Source organism: Rhinoderma darwinii, chromosome 9, assembly GCF_050947455.1.
Source record: "Rhinoderma darwinii isolate aRhiDar2 chromosome 9, aRhiDar2.hap1, whole genome shotgun sequence".
In the NCBI taxonomy this organism is placed as follows: domain Eukaryota; kingdom Metazoa; phylum Chordata; class Amphibia; order Anura; family Rhinodermatidae; genus Rhinoderma; species Rhinoderma darwinii.
Genome location: NC_134695.1, coordinates 14470461 through 14487895, shown reverse-complemented (window position 1 = coordinate 14487895; position 17435 = coordinate 14470461). Strand labels below are relative to the sequence as shown.

The following is a 17435-nucleotide window of genomic DNA, read 5'->3' as shown; positions in this document are numbered from 1 at the left end:
GTTTCCAGCGCCATGCCGCATTTGCAAAGCCCCTGAGGGACCAAAACGATGGAAACCACCCAAAAGTGACCCCATTTAGGAAACTACATCACTTAAGGAATCTATCTAGGGGTATAGTGGGCATTTAGACCACACAAGTCTTTTGCAGAATTTATTAGAATTCGGCCGTGAAAATTAATATCAACATTTCCACTAAAACGTTGAATTTTTTAATTTTCACAAAGAATGAAGGAGGAAAAAGCACCCCAACATTTGTAAAGCAATTTCTCCCGGGTACGACAATACCCCACATGTGATCATAAATGTTCTTTTTATTAGAAATTAGTTAACCCCTTAGTGACCAGCCCATTTTAGGCCCTAATGACCAAGCTATTTTAGTCGTTTTTCTATAGTCGCATTCAAAGAGCTATAACTTTTTTTTCCTTTTCGTCTACATAGCTGTATGAGGACTTTTTTCTGTGCAATTAGTTGTACTTTTTAATAGCACCATTTTTGGGTACATATTTTTTTATTAACTTTTATTAACTTTTTTTGGGGGGGGGGGGGGGGGATTATAAAAAAAAAACTGAAATTCTGCCATTGTTCTATGCGTTTTAAATTGACGCCGTTCACTGTGCGACGTAAATAACACATTACCTTTATTCTATGGGTCAGTACAAGTACGGCGATACCACATATGTTGAGGTTTTTTTATGTTTTACGACTTATGCACAATAAACACACTTTTGAACTAAAATTATTTGTTTTTGCATCGTTGCTTTCCAAGAGCCGTAACTTTTTTTATTTTTCGATCAATGTAGTGATTTTTTGGGCTTGTTTTCTGCGGGACGAGACGTAGTTTTGATTGGTACTGTTTTGGGGTGCATGGCACTTATTGATTCATTTTTATTATGACTTTTTTGGGGGGCAATGGAAAAAAATAGCAATTTCGCCATTGTTTTTTGCGTTTTTTTTTTACGGTGTTCACCTTGCGGTTTAAATTACATGTTAACTTTATTAATGGAGTCATTACGGTCGCGGTGATACCATATATGTGTACTTTTATTTTATTTTTTACACTTACTAAATAAAACCACTTTTTATGGAAAAAAAATGATTTTTTTACTGTAATTTTTATTATTAATCTTTATTTCACATTTATTAACTATTTCATTAGTCCCACTAGGAGTCTTTACTGTGCGATCTTCAGATCGCTGCTATAATGCTTTGGTATACTTCGTATACCAGAGCATTATTGCCTGTCAGTGTAAATCTGACAGGCAATCTGTTAGGACGCGCCGGAGGCACGTCCTAACAGGCATATGTCCAGGGCAGACCTGGGGGCTTTTATCAAGCCCCCGGCTGCCATGACACCTCTTCGGAGACCCGCGATTGCACTTGCGGGCCGCCGATGGGTGACAGAGGGAGCTCACTCCCTCTGTAAACAAAGTTAAATGCCGCGGTCGATATTAACCGCGGCATTTAACGGGTTAAACGGCCGCGATCGAAGTAAACTTCGATCGCGGGCGTTGGAGCAGGAGCTCAGTTGTCATCAGACAGCTGAGCCCCGGCTCCAGGCTGCACGGGGAACCCGTGCAGGACTTAGACTAGGCTCACGTGAAAAGGCGTCAGCCTAGCCTAAGGCCCCTTAGTGACTCACGTGAAAAGGCATATTGGTGGTCACTAAGGGGTTAACCCTTTCTGAACGGATCAATTTTTTGCTTTCTTATTTACGTTTTACGTTTTTCACTCCCCGCCTTCCAGGAGCCATAACTTTCTTATTTTTCCGTCAATAGAGTCGTGTGAGGGCTCATTTCTTTGCAGGCTGAAACTGGAAAAAACTGGATTCCTCTATAGTTTTATGGGTTTTGTTTTTACTGCACGGTGCACAACTTTACGGAGATACCAAATGGATATATATTTTACTACTTTTAGAAAGTAAAAACTATTTGTTAAAAAAATAAATTGTTTTGTTACACCACATTCCGGGATGCATCAATTTTTTTAGTCGATTGAGAGGTGTGAGGGCTCATTTTTTCGGGAAGAGCTGTAGTTTTTATTCATACTATTTTTGGGTACATACAACTTTTTGAGCACTTACTAGCTTTTTTTTGTTAGAGCCAACGTGACCAAAAAAAAAAAGCGATTTTGGCATTTTAAATTCTTTATTATTTACGGCGTTCACCATGCGAGTTAGATAACGGTATATTGTAATAGTTTGGACTTTTACGGACGCAGCGATACCAATTTTGTATTTTTTAAAATTTTTACATTGCTTTAGCAAAAAATAAAAAATAAAAAAATAAAATGGGAAAAGAGTTTTCTTTTCGACTTAAAATATATTAAATTTTTTTCACTAATAATTTTATTTACTTTTTTTTTTTTACACAGATTTTATTAATCCCCCTAGGGGACTTGATCCAGCGATCATTAGATCACTGGTACAATACACTGCAATACTAACGTATTGCAGTATATTGTCATTTTTACGGGCTCTTAACAGCGTGATCGCTGTTCCTGTCAGTTAGTCCCGGTGTCAGCTGTCATATACAGCGGACACCCGCAACGTATGGCACGGGCTCAGCGCGTGAGCCCATTCCGTAAATCCCCCCCCCCCCCGCACACCACGACATGCTATTAAGCTGTGGTGCACAAAACTGTTAATGTGCAACGGGTGGTGCGGAGTGAAAATTTTATGCCATTTTAGTACACAACATATTGTCCCAGTTTGGGCCACTGAAGAAAAATACCTCAAAATATTAAAGAACAGGTTCTCCCGGGTATGGCGATGCCATATCTGTGGACGTGAACTGCTGTTTAGGCACGTTGTAGGGCTTATGAGAGGTAGCACCATTTGGCTTTTTGGAGAGCAGATTTAGCTTGGTAGTAGTTCTGTTTGGGGTTTTACTTATATTCCAGTTTATAATGTGGGGGCATATATAATCTGTGGGGAGTACATCAGAGTATAATAAGAGGGTATAATAATGGGGTAGTCATCTGCAGACGTGTGGCCAGTGTCGCACTGATAAATGGTGCCCAATCTTATCCGCTTTTGTCGCCATATTCTGATAAAGAACTTTTTTATTTTTCCCCCAACAGAGCGGTATGAGGGCTTATTTGTTGTGGGACAAATCTGTAGTTTTCATTGGTACCATTTTAGGGTACATGCATTTTTTTTTTAGGACTTTTTATTCAATTTTTTGGCACGCAAGGTGGCCAAAAAACATCAATTCGGACAATGTTTTTTTTGTTTTTTTTTACCCTGGGCTATAAATGACAATTTTACTTTACTCTGCAGGACGGCGATACCATATGTATATAGTTTTTTTTTAACGTTTTGCAGCATTTGCGCAATAAAATCACTTTTTTATATAAAATAATTGATTTTGTGTGTTACCATATTCTGAGAGCCATAACTTTTTTATTTTTCAGTCAAAAAAGCTGTGTAAGGGCTTGTTTTTTGCGGGACGGGTTGTAGTTTTTATTGGTACTATAGGGGTACATGCGACTTTTTGATCACTTTTTATTGTATATTTTGGGAGGGGTGATGACCACAAAATTGTGATTCTGAAATTGTTTATTTAATAACAATTTCATAGTTTGGGTCGTTACGAACGTGGCGATACCAAATCTGTACTTTAACGTGTTTATTTTTTTCCTATAATAAAAGAATTATAGGGGAAAAAAAAAACATTTTTTGTTTATGCAACTTATAACTATTATTTTTAAACTTCTATAAAACATTTTTATTAACTTAATACTTTTTTTTTTTTACTTGTCCCACTAGGGGACTACGAGACTTGCAGCTCTGATCGCTGCTACAAGAGGTTCCACTACCTACGTAGTGTAATGTATTTAACGGTCATTGTGATGTGACAGTCACTGACAGGAAGCCTATGAGGCCAGCTTCCGGCTGTACTCATAGGCTTCTGTACATGGCAGCCTGGAGGCCATTGTCTAGCGTCCGGTTGCCATGGGTACCACGATTTCATATGGGGGCTGCCGATCTGCGCTAAACTCCTTAAAATGTGGCGATCGCAATCGATTGCCGAATCTAAGGGGTTAACTGCCGAATTCAGCAGCGATGGGCCGCTGATCGGCAACAGGGAGTGCAGGGTAGACACCCTGCAGTTAACCACCGCTGCGGTTAACTGACAAAGTACAGACGTAACTGCAAGTGTGTGCAAATTTACTGCTCACCACGATGTGCAGTTACGTCAAGGTGTGGGAAGGGGTTAATACCCCGCGGCATCTACAAGGGGGCGGCCCCGTGGGGCGCCATCTAAGGGGGGGGGAGGGGAGGAGGAGTGGAGGATCCGGCGGGCGGCATCTACAAGGGGGCGGCCCCGTGTGGGGCGGCATCTACAAGGGGGCGGCCCCGTGTGGGGCGGCATCAACAAGGGGGGCGGCATCAACAAGGGGCGGCCCCGTGTGGGGCGCCATCTACAGGGGGGGTCCGCTGGACTTTTAATATTATAGTATTTAAAAAAGTAATAAAAACTAATTTAACAAATTTTCTTTTTTTAAGCAACTCGCGTTTTTCACGGCCGTTATTGAAGTGGTTTTTCAATAGAGAATGAAAAAAGTTTCCAAAAAAGTCCCAAGAAGTACCATGCACTTCATTTTCGCTGCCGTTTTGAAAGACGGGCGTGTAAAAAACGCCCTGTCGGAACAAACTGCCGTATTTCCCATTGAAATAAAGGGGCAGATGTTTGCCCGCCAACTACCAGGGCCCTCTTTTATGTTTTTGTACATTCACCCTAAAGGAATGAGCAATTTCATTTTTCACTCCCCGACTTCAAAGAGCCTAACTTTTTTTATTTTTCCATCAATAGAGCGGTGGGAGGGCTTATTTTTTTGTGGGAGGAGTTGTAGTTTCTATTGGCACAATTCAAAGTACCATATAATGTACTGGGAAACTGAAAAGAAATCTTTGTGGGCTTGAAATTGGAAAAGAAAAAACTATTACCCCAAGTTTCTAGGTTTTCGTTTTTACGGCTTTCACCGTGCGGTAAAAACTAAAAAAACTAATTTTATTCTGTGGCTCAATACGATTACGGCAATACCAAAATTTGCATAGGTTTTTATAGTTTACTACTTTTACCAAGAAAAAAAACTTAAAAAAAATATACATTTTTTGTTCCACCACATTCTGAGAGCCATAACTTTATTTTTTGGTCGATTGAGCGGTGTGAGGGCTTATTTTTTACGAGACGAGCTGTAGATTTTATTGCCGCCATTTTTTGGTACATACAACTTACTAATCACTTTTATTTCAATTTTTATTTGGAGCTAAGCTGACCAATAAACAGCGATTTTGGCATTTTAATTTAGTTTTTTACGGCGTTCACAGTGCGAGTTAAGTAATGGTATATTGCAATAGTTTGGACTTTTACAGATACGATACCAAATTGTTTATTTTTCACATTACTTTAACCCCTTAAGGACACGGCCAATTTCGGCCTTGAGGACAGAGCAATTTTTTTACATTTCCCTCTTTGCATCCCGACGCTCACAACTCTTATTTTTTGTATGAGATTTTTTGTTTTTTGCGGGACGAGTTGTACTTTATGTTGGTACCATTTTTTGGTACAAATACATTATCGTTTAATTTCTATACATTTTTATTTTGGCGAAAATGCAGGAAAAAAAAGCAGTTCCGCTGCAGTTTTAATTTTTTTTTTTTTACACCGTACACCGATCATCATAAATAATGTTATACATTTGTTGCACAGGTTGTTACGGTTGTGGCGATACCAAATATGTCTATATTATTTAATGTTTTGGGACTTATATTTTAAAAAGTTTATTTATTATAAAAAATGTATTTGTGTATTTTTTTTACTATTTATTTATCCATCATTAATTTTTTTTTACATTCATTCAACTTTTTTTTTTTAATCCCATAAAGGGATTTATCATTTTGATTTTGTAACTGTAATGTACTGGCATAGATCTATATGCCAGTACATTAGCCTGTTACTGATTGTACACAGGCAGTTGTTAGGACATCACTCAGTATGCCCTAACAACAGGAAATATGTTCAGACAGCCCTGGGGTCCTTCAATGGACCCTGGGCTGTCTGGCCATATGAGTTGTGGGCTTTGATCGCGTCAGTTATTTTCTGTAACGCGATCAATGTGCAGTCCCCCCTCTTTGAACGCCGCGATCAGCTGTCATTGCGGCGTTCAAAGGGTTAACGCTGGAGAGATGTTTCTCTCTTCTCCGCTGTCAGAGCGGGGCCGTGGCTGTGTATTACAGCCGTTGCCCCGCTCTCGATCGCGCGCAGACGGCTGTCACACAGGACGAGAATGCTCGTCCTAATGTGCGAAGTGCTCGCCGCTCAGGACGAGCATACTCGTCCTGTGTCGGCAACCAGTTAAAGGAAAAATTGGAAAAGGGTTTATTTTTTTTTTCACTACTAATAACCTTATTCAACTTTTTTTTAAACATTTTATTAGTCCCCCCAGGGGACTTGAAACAGTGGTCATCATATATTGCAGTATATAGTCATTTATACAGGTTTCTGTTAAACACAGGGCTTAACATAGGCAGAGTGAAGGCAGTGCTGTGGGCCTTGATTAGGCCCCTGGGTTGCCATAACAGCCATCAACACCCTGCAACCTCGTCGACCCGCTCAGCTGTCAGAGGGGGCCGCCCCCTCTTTTCAACGCCTCAGATGCTGCAGTCATGATTGACCGCAGCATTTGAAGGGTTAATCGGCCACGAACAGCACGATTGCCGAAACAATTAGGCAGTTAGTCCTGAGTGTCTGCTGTAATACACAGCGGTCATCCGCTGAATATGGAGCGCGCTCCATACTTCCCTTTAAATGCTTTCACGTACATGTACGTGATAATGCGTCTAGGGGTTAAAGGCTATGTACACCTTTGAAAAGTAATTTTTTTTTTAATAAAAAAAGGTTCTAGTGTGTAACTTTATAAATACCTTATTAAAAATTATTTTCACCTTTTTTTTTAGATACAGCTACTCTGTATTCTCTATACAAAGCAGCTGTATTTTAAGTTTATAACGGATTCAATGAAAAGCGCATGTGTGAGATTACAGGTGGATCCTGCGTGTCAGACACGCAAGACCCACTGTCACTGAACCAGTCAGATCCGCGGGACTGACCGATTCAGTGAAAAGCGTTAGATACAGCTGCTCTGTATAGAGAATACAGAGCAGCTATATCTTAAAAAGTAAAACAAATTTTTAATATTAAGTATTTGTAAAGTTGCAAACAGACCTTTTTAGTAAAAAATGAGAAAATAACTGCTTTTCAAAAGGTTTACATAGCCTTTAACCCCTTGGAGGACACAGCTGACTTTTTTCAAATCTGACATGTCACTTTATGCGATGATAACTTTGGAATGTTACCTATCCAAGCGATTGTTTTCTCGTGACATTGTACTTTATGTTCGTGGAAAAATTTGGTCAAATTCAGTATTTGTGAAAAACACCAAAATTTTTAGAAATTTAGCAAAGATTAGCATTTTTTGGTAAATTTAATTGTATCTGCTTGTAAAACAGATCGTTACACCACACAAATTAGTTACTAAATAAATGTTTCCATATGTTGGAATAGTTTTTTTGAACATCCTTTTATTTTTCCAGGACGTTACAAGGCTTAGAACTTTAGTAGCAATTTCTCACATTTTCAAGTATGTTTCCAAACCTATAATTTTTTTGGGGACCAGTTAAAGAGAATGTCACGAAATTTTTATTTTGTATATGTTATTGCTTTTATTAGGTCATTAAAATAAAATTTTATTTATTTGTGTTTTTGTGTTGTACTTTTTTCTCTTTTACTTCTCTATGGCGGCTGCCATTTTTTTCATCTCTGTATGCGTCGATTAACGACACATACAGAGATGGAATACGGCACACACAACCCCATAGAGAATGCAAACGGGAGGCGTTCCATTCGCTATAGTGTACGCCGTCTGTGTGGGAACGGCGCATGCGCAGCTCCCACACAGTCCAAAAGGAGGGTCTTCGGCAGAGAGACATCCGGCGCCATTTTCATGTGGACTGGAAGCCGTGACCGGACAGTAAGATGACTAATTCCGGTCGCGGCTTCCGTCCATATGTTCAGAAGCAAGGACTAGGAGCGGAAGCAGAGACAGCGGCAGGAGCAGGTCAGTTATGTTTGTGATGTGTGTGTATGTTCGTGTTATACTGTGTGATTACCACTGTATCTAATCCTTCTACACTGTGCATTCGCTCAAAAAACAGCAGCACACAGTGTAGGAGGTTTGAACATTCACCCCCCTCCTTTCTCCTGGCACTAGCCAGGATATAGGAGGGGGGATTGTGTGAGCACACTAGAGCGAGTGTGTCTTCTCCAATTTTGCAGCATAAAGCAATGAGGTTGCTTTACCACAAGCCAATACTGCAATTTTGGGAATTGCTTTCTCTAGTGACCAGCACATGGAAATGTTATAAATTAGAATCTAATTTATAATATTTCCTGACTTGTGAAAAAATTTAAAAAATTAGAACAATCTGTAATCATTTATATACTAACTGTTTAACTAAAAAAAAAAAAAAAAAAATTCTAGCGACACATTCCGTTTAAGTTCCAAAGAGGCTGAGGGCCTCATATTAGAAACCCCCATAAAAGTCAACCAATTTTAAAAACTGCACCCCTCAAAGTATACAAAACAGCATTTAGAAAATTTCTAAATCCTTTAGGCGTTTCACAGGAATTAAAGCAAAGTGGAGTTGAAATTGATAAACTTTATTTTTTTAGAAAATCCATTCTTTTCTACAACATAGGAGGTTTTACCAGAGAAACACAACTCAATATTTATTGCACAGCTTCTGCAGTTTTATTTTTAAATATCCCACATGTGGCCCTAGTGTCCTAATGTACTGAAACACAGGCCTCAGAAGCACCTAGGGAATTTTGTGGCCTCCTTTTTAGGTTTAGATTTTATTTTATACACCATGTCAGGTTTGAAGAGCTTTTGTTGGGCCAAAACAGTGGAAACACTCCCAAAAAGAGCATTTGGCAAACTACAACCCTCAAGGAATTTAGACATGGGTATAGTGGGCATTTTCACCCCACAGTTTTTTTTTGCAGAGTTTAGTGGAATTAAAACATGAAAATCTAAAATCAATTTTTATAAAGGCATAAAGGAGAAAAAACACTCAACATTTGAAAAGCAATTTCTCCCGATTACTGCTGTTTGGACCCACGGCAGGGCTCAAAAGGGATGGAGCACCATTTGGCTTTTGGAGCTCAAATTTAGATGGAATGGTTTTCGGGTGCCATGTCACATTTGCAAAGCCCCGGAGGTATCACAATAGTGGAAACTCCCAAGAGTGTCCCCATTTGCGAAACTACAGCCCTCAAGGAATTTATCGAGGGGTATAGTGAGCACTTTGATCCAACAGTTTGTTTTTTTTGCTGAATTTAGTGGAATTAGGCCATGAAAATCTAAGTTTTTCAAAATAAATTTAGTTTTAGCTCATACTTTTTCATTTTCACAATCGATAAAGGAGAAAAAGCACCCCAACATTTGTAAAGCAATTTCTCCCTATTACAGCAATACCCCATATGTGGTCAAACTACTATTTGGACACACGGCAGGGATCAGAAAGGCAGGAGCGCTATTTTGCATGCAGATTTTGCTCGATTTGTTTCTGGGCGACATGTCGCATTTGCAAAACCCCTGAGGTACCAGAGTACAGTGGAAGCCCCCTGAAGTAGTGACCCAATTTTGGATACTACACCCCTCAGTGAATTTATCATTTGCCTCAGAAGTGGATAAACATACGCATTTGAGCCCTATTTTGGGGGATATTCACAGCATTGTCCCGCAATTTAAAGAGGCTCTGTCACCAGATTTTGCAACCCCTATCTGCTATTGCAGCATATAGGCGCTGCAATGTAGATTACAGTAACGTTTTTATTTTTTTTAAACGAGCATTTTTGGCCAAGTTATGACCATTTTTGTATTTATGCAAATGAGGCTTGCAAAAGTCCAAGTGGGCGTGTTTAAAAGTAAAAGTCCAACTGGGCGTGTATTATGTGCGTACATCGGGGCGTTTTTACTACTTTTACTAGCTGGGCGTTCTGACGAGAACCGGGAACCGCTCAGTAACTGTACGCCCTGGTGCAAGTAGTAACCCCTCACCAGGATGTACAGCTACGTCGTGGTGCGGGGAGTGGTTAAAGCAATGTGAAGGTAGCCTAATCTGTGACCAAGAACAAAAAAAATATCTCATGCCGATTTAAGAAAACGACCAGATAGTCCAGAACAAGCAGGTGACATTACGTGTGTAAAGTACTGCTGTAGACATCAGGGTTTACTGAAAACCATGTATATACACATCTTCGTACTCATTTAAGGCTACATGACATTACAGATCTATCCATAGCACACAAAAGTACACACAGCATGTGTAAAAAGACACATTGAGGAAGATGTATTAATAGTGGTGCAAAGGAAATCTGGAGCCATTGCGAATGGCGACCAGATTCCACCTGTCATTTTTTCAGAGGCCCTTTGGAAAACGAAAGTAGTGACCTGATTGGTTGCTATGGGAAAATACAAGTTCTTTTGCACCAGTTTTGATACATCTCCCGAGTGACGTACGTGTACATACGTGTGTGCACGTGTATTACAATTTATATACCTTGAAGTTTTCTCTGTCAGTGAATGTCCGTGAGATCTGTTTTAAAGCTTTTGCAATTGCAGAATCTTCCACAAAGAAGTGTGCACGAGAATGGTCACAATAATACTATATAAAAAAAAATAAAAATTAAAAGTGAATAAAATAAGACAGTTTTTTTGCCATTAAACCTATTGTTAAAAACACATGACAACTTACCCCTGCAGGAGTGAATGGTAGAGTACAGGCACTCTGTAAAAGACCTATTAACCATCCCTTATCATACTTTTTCCCATGAGGAATCTGATTTTGAGGGAAAAAAAAAACAAAAAAACATTATACCATTGCACATAAAGATATGTAGAAAAAACAATAGACCTAAAATTAAGAGAGTTCATGTTTCAAGCAGTGTTTAAAGAGGCTCTGTCACCAGATTCTCAAATCCCTATCTCCTATTGCATGGGATCGGCGCTGCAATGTAGAGAACCGTAACGTGTTTTTTTTTTTTTTTTTAAAACGTTCATTTTTGGCCCAGTTATGAGCTATTTATTTATATATATATGCAAATGAGCTTTGAAATGGACAACTGGGCATTTTTTTTCCGTTATTTCCAACTGGGCGTGTATTGTGTTTTTAACTGGGCGTTTACGTGTATGACGCTGACCAATCAGTGACCAGTGAGCGTCATACACTCCTCTCCATTGATTTACACAGCAGGGATGTGCAGCCGCATACACAGAGATTAACGTTAATCAAGTGTCCTGATAACGTTAATCAAGTGTCCTGATAATGAATACACATGACCATCCAGCCTGGACGTCATGTGTATTCAGAATCCTGACACTTCTGACTCTTTTCTTTGAGATTTCCAGCAAGGGAAACGAAATATCGTTTACCTCCGTAATCTCGCGAGATTTCGCTTCCCTTGCCGGAGTCTCACAGAAAAGAGTCAGAAGTGTCAGGATTCTGAATACACATGACGTTCAGGCTGGATGATCATGTGTATTCATTATCAGGACACTTGATTAACGTTAATCTCTGTTTATGTGGCTGCACATCGCTGCTATGTAAATCAATGGAGATGTGTATGACGTTGACTGGTCACTGATTGGTCAGTGTCATACAGGTAAACACGCCCAGTTAAAAACACAATACACGCCCAGTTGGACATAACGAAAAAAAAATGCTGAGTTGTCCATTTCAAAGCTCATTTGCATATATATAAAATAGCTCATAAGTTGGTCAAAAATGAACGTTTTGCATTTGCTACAGGCAGACCTGGGAGCCTTTATTAGGCCCCCGGCTGCCATCGGAGACACAGACACTCGGCGATCTTATCGCCGGGTGTCAGTGGGGGAGAGAGGGAGCTCCCTCCCTCCAAAACCACTCAGATGCGGTGCACGCTATTCAGCACCACATCTGAAGGGTTAAATGGGCGAGATCGATACTTATATCGATCTCACACGTTAGAGCAGGGACGCCCCCAGCTACCTCTGGCAGCTGAGAGATTTGACAACTCCCTGCTCTGTTTATTTATCCTGATGCAGCGCCGTAAAAAGGCATATGCATCAGAATAAAGCCCATTAGTGGCCGCCGTTAAAAGGCGTATTGGCGGTCACCAACGGGTTAACTGATAGAAATGATCTTTCCTCTTTTCTTTAACGCAGTGTTTTTTTAAGATCTCATATTTGTAGCTTACCTGTTTTGTATAAATGTTTGTATCTTTGCGAATTACATTTTAGTTTTGTGACAGGTCTGTGAATATAAATAAGCACGGCTGTGGATATTCCAAAAGGCCTTGAGAAAGGTGTGTGACATGAAACGGCTGTGCCTTGCACCTGCCCGGTATGCTATAATACAGATGGGCACTTGCAGAGCGAGTGCTGCGGATTGCACTTTGCTACATTTTTATTATTTGGACTCCATCTTTACACACTGAGCAACATCCGTTTGTATACATCGCATATAACAGCAGCCTTGAAGACGCTCATGTGTATGAATACAAGGTTTACGCAAGCAGTGCCAGTTTTCCTCTCTATATGAAGGCATTTAAAAACTTTGCTTACCGTGACTTTGTACCAGCTTTTGTCCTCTCTTGGCTCAATTCTAGGATGATGGGGAGTGTCTCTAGAAGTGTTCCCATGGGAGTTTCCTCTGTCTCTCACTTGCCTGTCATCCCTTTTTCTCCCTCCACGACTGTAAGGATTGCTGAAGATTTAATAAGGGGGTAAGCATTAAAACATACAGCATACACATTGGTTTATCCTTTAGATGTATTCCTTTTCCAGGCAACAACTAGAGAATAGATTGTGGATTTTGCTTATAAATAACTAGCTTTTATACCCGGAGTTGCTCGGGAGGTTGACTTACGGTATAGAGTAAAATCTCACTACTTAAAGAGGCTCTGTCGCTAGATCATCAAATCCCTATCTCCTATTGGATGTGATCAGCGCTGCAATGTAGATAACAGTAACGTTTTTTTTTTTGGGGAAAAACTATCATTATGAGCAATTTTATATTTATGCAAATGAGCCTTTCTAATGGACAACTGGGCGTGTATTGTGTTTTTAGCAACTGGGCGTGTTTACTTCTTTCACTGTACAATCTCACTGTGCTGTAGATCATGCTGGGCTGGAACAATGAGAAGTGCAGGACACTGATTAGTCACTGATTGGTCAGCCTCATACACTCCTCTGTACAACACCCAGTTGGTAAAAAGTAAAAACACGCCCAGTTGTCCATTGAGAAACTCATTAGCATAAATCTAAACTAGCTCATAACTTGCTCAAAAATGATCGTTTTTCAAAATAAAAACCACTGCTGTTATCTACATTACTGCGCCAATCAGATTATGTAGGGGATAGGACACTTATAATCTGGTGACAGAGCCTCTTTAAATACATCTCAGTATGAATTTAATTGCTAGAGTGTAAATCATGTTATTGGAACCATAAAAGAAATTAAGCAATATAGTCATGACAGATTTATATAGTGTTGATTTAGGAATGCATGTTTCTATTCCAAAGCTTTCTTGTAAACACGGATAGGAGGTGTAGTAGAGGGAAGATCAGTAAAGAGGAGGGAATATTGGTGTTGTAGATGGAAAGCAAGTGTAGTGCAGGGACTTTTGGTGGTGTAGTATAGAGCCAGGAGGTGCAGTAGAGATGCAGCAGCTGTAGTAAAGGGAAGGGGGGTGTAATGGAGGGACAGGAGATTTAGTAGAGTAACAGTGGGTGTAGCAGAGGGAACAGGACCCGGGGACAGCAGGTGTAGCAGAAGGAACAGGACCCGGGGACAGCAGGTGTAGCAGAAGGAACAGGACCCGGGGACAGCAGGTGTAGCAGAAGGAACAGGACCCGGGGACAGCAGGTGTAGCAGAAGGAACAGGACCCGGGGACAGCAGGTGTAGAAGAAGGAACAGGACCCGGGGACAGCAGGTGTAGCAGAAGGAACAGGACCCGGGGACAGCAGGTGTAGCAGAGGGGACAGGTGGTGTAGTAGGGGGGGGGGGGGGTCAGGACTCGGGGACAGCAGGTGTAGCAGAGGGAACAGGACCCGGGGACAGCAGGTGTAGCAGAGGGGACAGCGTGTGTAGTAGGGGGTCAGGACTTGGGGTCAGATACCGCGTTCAGTAAAGATTTGCTCACACTTTGAACTTGCAGCGTTCACCTGCGATCACCCGGCGCTCCCCGCAGCAACCAATCACAGCTCTACACCGCACTTGAGGAATAAACCGTGCACTCTGATTGGCTGCTGTTGGAGGCATCTATGATACAAGGAGGGAGATTTACGAGCGGGAGATACGTTGGTTGGTTGCTATGGGAGCGAGGGGAATGCGAGGAATAAAGACAACTTCCCCCTTGACACATCCTGTTAGTATGGTGGCCTCGATGACGTGATCCATTAAAAACCAATGGGAAAAAAAAAAAAAAAAAAAAAAAAAAAAAAAAAAAAAAAAAAAAAAAAAAAAAAAAAATCGGGCTTCAAACAAACTTTCGAAAATATATAATAGATTTGATGCACATCTTAAGTTTCCCCTGCCTAGTGATCAGTCAGACAGCTCAATATGTGAAAAGACCTGCGGGGTGAAAATGCTCACTACACCCCTTAATAAATGCCTTGAGGGGTGTCGTTTCCAAATGGGGTCACTTCTCAGGGGGTTTCTTTTTATTATTTCTCATCTGATCCTCGGTAAATTGTGAACCAATACTTTGTAAATCGCCAAATTAGGCCTCAATTTTACATGGTGCGCTTTCACTCCTGAGCCTGGTCGAATGTCCAGGCAAAAAAGATTAGTGCCCCATGTAGGGTGTTTCTGTCAGGGGTGGCGATCTGCTAGCAACCGCTAGCTCCGATTCCTGCCATTACAGGTGGATGTCCGCTGTAACATACAGCTGACTTCCACCGCTGATGACGCCGGATCAGCTCCTGAGCAGGCGCCATCTTGCCGGCGGCTATGGAAGTCGATCAGGCTCCGCCGCCGGGCGGATCTTGACCGGCTTCCGTGCTAGGCAGACCGGGAGGCCAGTATTAGGCCTCCGGTTGCCATTGCAGCCACCGGAACCCCGGCAATTTCATTGCTGGGGTTCCAATGAGCTGCAAACAGCTTAAATGTAGCGATCACGTTTGAACGCTGCATTGAAGGGGTTAATGGCGGGGATCTAAGCTAATTTCGGTCCCCGCCCTTAGAGCCGGATGTCAGCTGTCAGATACAGCTGACATCCGGGGATGATGGCACCGACTCAGCTTCTGAGCCGGTGCCAAACATTTGGCATAAGTATACGACATTTTGCGGGAAGCACTGGCTTTCCATGTCGTATAGACACAAGGCACTGCCATGGGGGCGGCATGCGCGCCGTCCTATGTGAACCTGGGAGAGACAGGTTTTCCAGGGGAATGGCGCCCATGCCGCGGACCATGTGCAGTGCTAGTTACGCTATATACAGGGTGGGCCATTTATATGGATACACCTAATTAAAATGGGAATGGTTGGTGATATTAACTTCCTGTTTGTGGCACATTAGTATATGGGAGGGGGGAAACTTTTCAAGCTGGTTGTTGACCATGGTGGCCATTTTGTATCCAACTTTAGTTTTTTTCAATGGGAAGAGGGTCATGTGACACATCAAACTGAACGAGAATTTCACAAGAAAAACAATGGTGTGCTTGGTTTTAACGTTACTTTATTCTTTCATGAGTTATTTACAAGTTTCTGACCACTTATAAAATGTGTTCAAAGTGCTGCCCAGTGTGTTGGATTGTCAATGCAACCCTCTTCTCCCACTCTTCACACACTAATTTTTGGACATACAGATCTTCACGGATCAGTGTGGATTTCTTCAAACAGATGTTTTCCGAAAGTCTACATCTGAATTCATTACTGCATGCCTCATCCTCTCATACACGATCCACAATTAAAGCTATCCGGTTGGTCAATTCCTCAGGATGAGGCGGATCTGCTCCACAAACAGTCCGAAGATCTGCGGTCTACATTTGAGGACAGAGGATACAGTAAAAGGATAATAAAGGCAGGATATATTAGAGCCAAAACACCACCACGTAGTGATCTATTGAGATGTAAGCCCCACGGAACTGGAGATTCCAGTGTGCGCTTTATAACCACATACAATGGCCAATGGGAGAGAATGAGGGCAATTTTGGAACATTGGCCCTTAATCTACCTGAGAGACCCAGGATGACGGCCAAGAGAAGTAAGAACCTCAGAGACCTCTTGGTTAAGAGCTATTATATACCCAAAGCCTTGAATCCCTTTGGATCGCAGGAACCGAGATTAGGTTGCTACCCCTGTGTTGACTGCATATCATGTCACAACATCAGTAGAGCAACAGACTGTCAGTTGACGGCAAGAGATCCTTTAAAATAAGAGATTACGTGAGTCGTACTGCAAGAGATGTTATCTACTATGCGGTATGTGGGTGCCCTAAGGTCTATATAGGCCTGACTTCTAGAGAACTTAGATTACGCACTAGAGAACATGTGCGAGACATTATAGGAGCTAGTGCCATAGACTATTTCGCACAACTAAAAACTTTACCATGGCACTTTAAATTATATCACGGCTGTAATCCCAAAAAATTAGAGGAATAGACCTTATACATTGTGGCATGAGGGGGAAACTTGAAGGCCTCAAGAAGGTCCTGGCACAGAGAGTGCAAGTGGATTGTGAAATTGGACTCAATGAGAAACTCCGCTTTGCTCCATTCTTATAACTTTTAAGTATCCCTATCACCAAGCATGATTTTTAATTCATTTTCATGTGTAATTATATATGTTTCATTAGGTATTTGATGTACCAACTTTTTCTAGCTCGATTGTCTCTACATAAGTAAACATCTTCGATACATATGACCTCTATGGACACAGATTTTGAAGATCTCAGCAAATTTCCTCTTCTCGTATCGAGAGGGATTCAGAAAATAATTTTTTTCTGACAATGATTCGGTTAGTATATTTGACAATATATTTTCTTTATTCCCTCTGTTTCCATCCCTCCTAAAAATTATATGTCTCCCTTCCTTGTACCCTTTTTCTTTTACTTATGGCATATTCTTTTTTATTGCAACGGTGATTTTTTATTGTGACGGCACTTTTGCTACAGTAACATTATGGCTGCTGTATAGAATCATTCACTTATATTCTAAAGCAGTCTTAAATGTAATTAAAATTATATGTTTTATTATTATGATCTAATTTTCTGCGTAGTATTACCCTCTATGGGTTAGATCTTCCACTGATCACGGAGTAGTAATTTTTAGGGTACAACTCGTTCACACTTATGTAATATGATCACACACTCAACTAGGGAGGAAGT

The 17435-nt window shown here is 41.0% G+C and overlaps 1 protein-coding gene across 2 annotated transcripts in view; it reads right to left on the bottom strand.

The window, feature by feature from the left end:
* Positions 1 to 17435, bottom strand: part of NXF1 (nuclear RNA export factor 1) — a 125721-nt gene that overhangs the window by 67375 nt on the left and 40911 nt on the right. For both annotated transcript variants that reach the window (XM_075837298.1, XM_075837299.1), the window contains exons 3-5: positions 12670 to 12811; positions 10823 to 10906; positions 10628 to 10732 (exon numbers count right to left, since the gene is read on the bottom strand). In XM_075837298.1, coding sequence (XP_075693413.1) covers positions 10628 to 10732; positions 10823 to 10906; positions 12670 to 12811 — 331 coding nt within the window. The remainder of the gene's footprint in view (positions 1 to 10627; positions 10733 to 10822; positions 10907 to 12669; positions 12812 to 17435) is intronic.